This window comes from Acomys russatus, chromosome 10 (genome assembly GCF_903995435.1).
Source record: "Acomys russatus chromosome 10, mAcoRus1.1, whole genome shotgun sequence".
Classification (NCBI taxonomy): domain Eukaryota; kingdom Metazoa; phylum Chordata; class Mammalia; order Rodentia; family Muridae; genus Acomys; species Acomys russatus.
Genome location: NC_067146.1, coordinates 38,261,795 through 38,269,434, shown reverse-complemented (window position 1 = coordinate 38,269,434; position 7,640 = coordinate 38,261,795). Strand labels below are relative to the sequence as shown.

Below are 7,640 nucleotides of genomic sequence, written 5' to 3'. Positions count from 1 at the left end.
AATAGATGGGACAGCTATGTTTACCAACAGGACTTGTCCAGAGGCACTCTGGCAGTGCAGCCTTTTGGCCCTTGAAGCAACTGGGATTCGCCTTAGTAATCACGTCTCTTCTGCTTACTACCTTCAGGAACTTTCCAACATACAAATCAGTTAATTATTGTTTCAGCTTCCATCATCAACCCTGGGAGTCTATGAAACACATCTTCCTGAAGTTCTGCATCTGCTACCTCGAGCCTCCACTGACACCATCATTATTCAAAAGTGAAAAATGCACTCCTAATTCCATTTACCTTTAAGGGAATCAGGCTTTCTTCTACCTGGGAATGTGAAGTAAAAAGAAACAGCCAGTCCTTTAAGTTTCATATAAACAGTAGGTCATCCATCGAACACACAGTTGACATAAGTGAACTGGTTTGAGACTTTTTAAATGTATAGATTATTTGCTATTAATACTTTATGTTGTTCCATCAAACAATAGTATCATAGCCAGATAGTGATGGCACATGCCCTTAATCCCAGGGCTAGGGAGGCAGAGGTAGGTAAATGTCTGAGTTGGAAGCCAGCCTGGTCTATAGAGCAAGTTCCAGGACAGCCTAAAACCCTGTCTCAGAAGAAGAAGAAGAAAACAAAGAATTCTAAAAGAAACAAAGCAAAACAATATAATACAAACAAAACAATAGTATCATAAATGGAATAGACTTTATTTTTATTTTTTAGGAGGCTGAAGCCATACTATTTTATAGCATTTCATGGAGATCAGTAAAGATATTATGAACCAAGAAGAACTGTGGAAAATGAAGCCTAAGAAAAATCTGGAAGATGACAGTTACACGGTAAAATAATGAGTATAATAGTTAATAATTAAAATCTATACACACTTCAAGTGTATTCTGAGCATACTAGAATCCGGAGAGTGCACTACAGTCTCGTCTGCTGTTCTCTGTGCTCAGGGGCCTGTGAGTGAGGCAGGGCTGAGTGAGGGACAGTGTGGCATAGTGGAGTTTACTTGACTAGATATCTTGGCTTAGCAAAATAATGTTCTGTGGGTCCCTGAAAACCCTGGGTCTTGTGGTTCTATATATCATGAACGAACTGTACTGGATCATCTCCAAAGCCCCTCCAGTACTTTCTAACACCTGTAGTTCTAAGTTTTAAAACAAAAGTTATGGTGGTCTATTTATAGAATATGTGGCAAGCATTTTATAGGCACTATGGCAGCTTATGAGAGAGTCCACTGAGTGAATGGTGATTCACTGTTTAACCAAATAAATTGCCTTCGTGCAAAGAATCAGTTGTCATACTTCTGGTCAACCACAGGATTAAATGTTTCTCACTACGTCATTTGAGAAAGTGGCAGGGATTTTTCAGTCTCAAATACTTAGCTTTTAAAAATATTGAAAATGCAATTCCAAAAATTGTTTTTATTAATTACTCAAAAGGAATTAGGTTAAGAATTACAAGCATATAACCTACAAAAATAACCCCATAAAACAAAATTGTTTTCATTTTTCAAGTTAGCTCTCTTAGTTGCTGTATCATACTTTTCACTGTTAGCCAGAAAACTGTTCTCAGCTGATTCTCTTGGGCTGTATTAACACACAGGAATTACAGGGCCGCTTCTTTCTTGTGTGGAATAATTAGAAAGGCACTGGATAGAACAGGCAGTTATGGCTCAAAGGAAAAGTCAAATGACAGGAGAGATCATTCTTAGACCCCGGTAATTTTGGAATACTTTGTGAATTAAAGTTCCTCTGCATAAAGTGAGATGCCCAAGATCACGTGACTAGCATGGCATGCAGTAGAAGGTTCTCCGTCAGCACACGTGGAGCAATGAAAGCAGACACTGACGCAAAGAGTCAGAAGCAAGTGCTTCATAAAGGGGCATGGTACGGAACACACCGTGGTCTTCATTTGGCCTCTTCTTTAATTTGTTTCCGTTTATGCCTTGTGGAAATGACAAATGAATCAACACATTTCTTTTGAATTACTGACTACCAAAACATACAGTGGGCAGAAAAGCATTAACTTGTCAGGAAGCCGACTGTGTCTGCAGGACTTAACTAGTAAGCTAAATAGGTTTTTATTTAATTTTTTGATTATTATAAATCCATCTGCTTTAAAAATATGAAATCAAAGAGCAAGACCACATAATGAAATTCATATTTTCCCTTAATCGTAATGACCCTGTTATTCCTGCCATTCTCATTCAAACCACAACCACATAATGAAATTCATATTTTTCCCTACTGGTAATCATCCTGTTATTCCAGATTCTTTGCATTTGAATTAATAAATCCACCATCACTGCTCTGCATAACTGCCCAGGAACCAATAGGATTATTACAGAACATCTATTATGATATTCATGTTTGTTGGTTTTGCCCAAGAATACTGGGCCTTTTTCAAAACTTTTTCCTTTTTTTTTTTTTTTTTATTGTTTTATTTTTTGTTTTTGTTGGTTGTTGTTGGTGTTGGCTTCTTAATGATTATTCTTGCAGACACAGTAGCACATGACTTTAATCCTAGCACTAAGGAGGCAGAGGCAGGCAGATCTCTGTGAGTTCAATGCCAGCCTGCTCTACAAAGCGAGTCCAAGCAGGACAGCCAGGACTACAAGAGAAACCCTGCCTCGAAAAACAATAAAACAATAAACAACAAAAAAAAAAAAGATTATTATTCTTCCAGGCAGTGGTAGTGGACACATTTAATTTCAGACTTGAAGAGACAGAGGCAGGAGGATCTCTATGAGTTGCAGGCCAGCCTGGTCTACAGAGTGAGTTCCAGGCCAGCCAAGGCTACACTGAGGAACCCTGTCTCCAAGAAACAAAACAAACAAAAGATTATTCCAGTATTTCAAATCTTCAGAAGAGACAGGCCTGTAAGCTCTAGTGTAAATGTCAGTGTGCATCACTTTTGTTTCAGAGAAAAACAGAGCACAGTTTGGTAGCATAGGCCTATGGTCGTGGCATTTGCCCACAAGCTGGGAGATCAGCTCAGCAATAAAGGGAGTTGAAAGCCTGCCTGTGCTATATGAGACCCTGTCTCAAACACGAAGAGGGAAATAAACAAACGGAAAACAGCAAGGTGCCAAGAATCACCTTTGGCCAGTCTTGTTTGTATGCTTGTTTTTTGAGACAGGGTTTCTCTGTTGTAGCCTTGGCTGTCCTGGACTTTGTAGACCAGGCTGGCCTTGAACTCACAGAGATCTGCCTGCCTCTGCCTCCACAGGTGCTGGGATTACAGGCGTGCACCACCAAGCCCAGCCCTTTGGTCGGTTTTTCAGAAACTATACTATCTTTGGCTGGCTGATAACCACAGGCGGGTTTCCGAATGCCCTGTTCACTGAGAAGCACAGTGATGGAGCAGGAAATCCCACTGCTTTGTCCAGAGTTAAGATGCTCCCTTTCTTTCTTTTGTAGACTAAGGACACGGGAGAGACCGGCGTGCTGCAAAGACCTGTGCTGTTGCATTTGCAGCACGCAGTCCATGTTGATGCATCTGACGGCCCCTCCGAGCTTCCACACATGCAGGAATTCTTTCCAAACTGGCGCTTGCCCATGAAAATTGCTGCCATTATATCATCTCTGACCTTCTTGTACACTGTTCTGAGGGAAATCATTTATCCATTAGTGACTTCCCGTGAGCAATATTTTTATAAAATTCCAATTCTGGTCATTAACAAAGTCTTGCCAATGGCCTCCATCACCCTCTTGGCCTTGGTTTATTTGCCAGGAGAGATAGCAGCCTTTGTACAACTTCGAAATGGAACCAAGTACAAGAAATTCCCGCCATGGTTAGATAGGTGGATGTTGGCAAGGAAACAGTTCGGGCTCCTCAGCTTCTTTTTTGCCGTGCTGCACGCGCTTTATAGTCTCTCTTACCCGATGAGACGGTCCTACAGGTACAAGCTGCTCAACTGGGCATACAAACAGGTAGGAAGATGCTATGGTGCCTCAAGACCAACAGACTGAGAAGTCTAAACTAACCCAACAAATTAACCCTTTCCTCTTGTACCAATAGCAATATCCCAGACCCCAGCTGACACTCTGAGAAGTTATTCTGCACTTTTTTTTTTTTTTAAAAAAAATCGTTATTATAATTTCATCAGCAAGTGCCATCTTATGTTGAGGAATATTTCTTGAACCGAAAATAAGTAGTTAACATAAATATTTTGCATAGACAGTGTCATATTGTAACCTTAACATCCTGACCGTTTGAAAGGACTGGTTGTTTTTATTCTCTGCTTGCTTAGCAAAGTTTGCATGCGCTTTACATTTCTATCCGAGTAAGCCATCAAGTACTAATAAGTGTGGGTAGCGTTCCTTTTTTTTTTTTTTCCTTTAGGTTCAACAAAACAAAGAAGATGCCTGGATTGAGCATGATGTCTGGAGAATGGAGATTTATGTGTCCCTCGGGATCATGGGACTGGCCATCCTGGCTCTCCTGGCTGTGACATCAATTCCATCTGTGAGTGACTCTCTAACATGGAGAGAATTTCACTATATTCAGGTAAGTGGCATGTAAAAGTAATCCTAGTCTGCTAGGATTACTATTGATCTACCCCATAAATCAAATCCTATTGATTTACCCCATAAAAAAAAAAATGTTTCCAGTAGTAAAGACCTCATACCAGAAAGGGCTCATTATAGCAAAAGCCCCGGAGCTCAACTTAATTCAGTCATAAGTAACTGTTTAAACATTTTACATCATAGTCTTTTTTAATGCTGAGGTAGCGGGGCATTCTGATGAGCTCGGGAAGCCTCCTTTGCTCCAGCTTGCCTTACGCTTGCCAGCACATTCTCCTGGCAAAGTATTTCCTGATTCTGTGTCCGGCCAGTAGCCACTAGAGTCCCCTCTGCCTCCTGCAATTCTTTCTTACATTGCTTTTCTGTCATGCGTACGCTGAGCAGCACTTCTCGGATTCAGTCGGCATTGGGCACTGCATCTTGACAAGTCCTTCTGCTACGTGGGCAACACGTGGCTGTAGGTAGATAGTACCCATTTAGGAAAATTAATCTTCAAGCCATCAACGGCATTTTTCAGTCACGAACCTAGAATAATACTACAACTTTACCTCCACGATTCATATCCTAAAAATATAAACTTAGCTATTTAATTGGGGCGTAAGAGTACAGCCGAATAATGGAGTTAAATTCATTTTGTCGGGCTAATGCTCTTTTCCAACAAAGCAAATCAAAGCCCAAAGCCGTCTAGGAGACTCTTGTCAGAATGCCTTAATTATGTCGGTGAACAGCTCTTTGAACAGCTTTCTGTGTTTAATGCCAAAGTGGTGCAACAGGTTGAAATTGTCCCTCACGTCTAGATTTAGTTTGTTCAAACATTACAATGATTCCCAATATCTGTATCAGAATATATGATTTCTTTAAAAAAGACAGACCTATAGAAGTACAATGCCAGATTAATCTACACTGAGTCCCAGGCTGGTGGGGACTACCTAGTGAGACCCTGTAGACAACAAATGCTGGAGAGGATGTGAGGAAGGGGGAGTCCTCATTCACTGTTGGTAGGATTATAAACTGGTACTGCCACTCCGCACATCAGCGTGGAGGATTCCCAAGAAGCTAAAAATAAATTTATGATTTGCCCCAGCCATCCTACTCCTGGACCTATGCAAAAAGGACTCACCTTTCTACTCCACAGATAACATGCCCACTCATATTCCAGTGTCTGTTTTAAAGTACTGCTAGGCAGGCCTTTAATCCCAGCTGCCAGGAGACAGAGACAGGCAGATTACTATGAGTTCCTGGCTCCTGCAGCCTAGTCTATAATGAGTTCCAGAACACCCGAGGCTACACTGTGAGGTCTCAAAGAAAGTAACTTATAGTCAGTCATTCCCATCAGTCATTTCCTGAGACCACTAAACAAGTATTCTAACTGGCTTCAGATTTTCCTTACTGCTTTTTCTAGCATCCTCTAGAACTAACAATTGTGATATCAACAGACCTGCTCTAATGCTGGTGGACCAGTGATTTTATATGTCATTTTTTTTTTCAGAATAGGACATCAGAAAAGATTTTAGAATTAATAACTCAAGAAAGTGGTAGATTGGGAGGGGGCTTGTATTAAATATCAGGATGACTTTATTCTGTGTGAAGGGAGAATCCTGTAAGAGCTTCTTCTATCTCCCTTACTAAAACTTTATGCTTAGAATTTTAAAAAGTAATTCATTGGAAAACTGTGTGTGAATACACATATAAAGATATATAGATAGATAGATAGATAGATAGATAGATAGATAGATAGATAGATAGATGTTGATTTTCTTACAGTACTCTTTAGTCAGGTCAGCAATATTCATTGAGTACCAAACATGTTCAAATCATTGTGTTGCTTCTGCAAGGACCCTGAGATAAGACAATGTCTAATTTTACATATTGCTGATAGGCAAAGTTAAAATAAAATCAATAGGGCAAAATATCATAATGCAAATGTCATAATAAGACCGGGGAGGTTGACCAGTGGCAGACTACTTAGCTAGCATGCATAAGGCTCTGGTTTTGATTCCCATCACTGCCAATAAAATAAAAAATCTTAAGAAAGATATCTTGCTGGGCGTGGTAGTGCATGCATTTAATCCCAGCACTCGTGAGGCAGGCAGATTGCTGTGAGTTCGAGGCCAGCCTGGTCTACAAAGAGAGTCTAGGACAGCCAAGGCTACACAGAGAAACCCTGTCTCAAAAAAACATAAAAGAAAGAGAGATAGATAGATAGATAGATAGATAGATAGATAGATAGATAGATAGAAAGAATGGCAGAGGAAGCTCAGATGGAGTTGCTGCCCACATGAGGCTAAAAGAAAGGCAAAAGCTTTCAACTTATCTTAGGATCAGGAACAATTACACAAAAGCCATGAGGTGAGGAGAACGTATAAAGACAACAAAAAGGTATGAATGGACATTGTTGAAAAACATGTTGGGGAAACGATTCTAGATAAACGAACGCATTTCCAAGCAACAGAACAAGTTCCAGTGGGGTAGGGTGGAATTGACTATTATTGAATCAACCTTTACTTAGAGTCATATTGGTTTTTTTTTTTTCTTCTTCTTCTTCTTCTTCTTCTTCTTCTTCTTCTTCTTCTTCTTCTTCTTCTTCTTCTTCTTCTTTTTCTTTTGCAGAGCAAATTAGGAATTGTCTCACTTCTTCTGGGCACAGTGCACGCTTTGATTTTTGCCTGGAATAAATGGGTAGATATCAATCAGTTTGTTTGGTACATGCCTCCGACTTTTATGATAGCTATTTTCCTTCCAATTGTTGTCCTGCTATGTAAAATGGCACTGCTCCTGCCCTGCTTGAGGAAGAAGATATTGAAGATTAGATGTGGCTGGGAAGATGTCAGCAAGATAAACAGGACTGAGATGGCCTCTAAGTTGTAGAAGTACTGTTTGCACATCTGCTATTGATACTCATGTTTCATCATAAACATTTCAAAATTGTCTTTGATAATAAAGTGAATACTTCAGGATCATTTTCCAGTTTGTGTTACAACTGTGTGTTTACTCGGTGTGTATGTGTGTGAGCACATGTGGGGGTCAGCGAGACAGACTGTGGGAGTCAGTTCTCTTCTACCACACATGAGGCCCAGGGATCGAACCCAGGATCTCAGGCTTGGCATCCAGCAC

The 7,640-nt window shown here is 40.3% G+C and overlaps 1 protein-coding gene across 1 annotated transcript; it reads left to right on the top strand.

Annotated features, from left to right (window-relative positions):
- The first annotated feature begins 722 nt into the window (after positions 1-722).
- Steap1 (STEAP family member 1) lies at positions 723-7,394 on the top strand. The gene is made up of 4 exons (XM_051152027.1): positions 723-833; positions 3,420-3,932; positions 4,345-4,509; positions 7,137-7,394. Exons 1-4 carry the CDS (start codon positions 750-752, stop codon positions 7,392-7,394), a joined length of 1,020 nt encoding a protein of 339 aa, XP_051007984.1. The 5' UTR covers positions 723-749.
- The last annotated feature ends 246 nt before the right edge of the window (positions 7,395-7,640 follow it).

Coding starts and splice junctions, on each gene's coding strand:
- Steap1 (XM_051152027.1), top strand. CDS start 750: ATGGAGATCAGTAAAGATATTATGAACCAAGAAGAACTGTGGAAAATG. Junction 834..3,419: donor TGGAAGATGACAGTTACACG/GTAAAATAATGA, acceptor TTTCTTTTGTAG/ACTAAGGACACGGGAGAGAC. Junction 4,510..7,136: donor GAGAATTTCACTATATTCAG/GTAAGTGGCATG, acceptor TTTCTTTTGCAG/AGCAAATTAGGAATTGTCTC.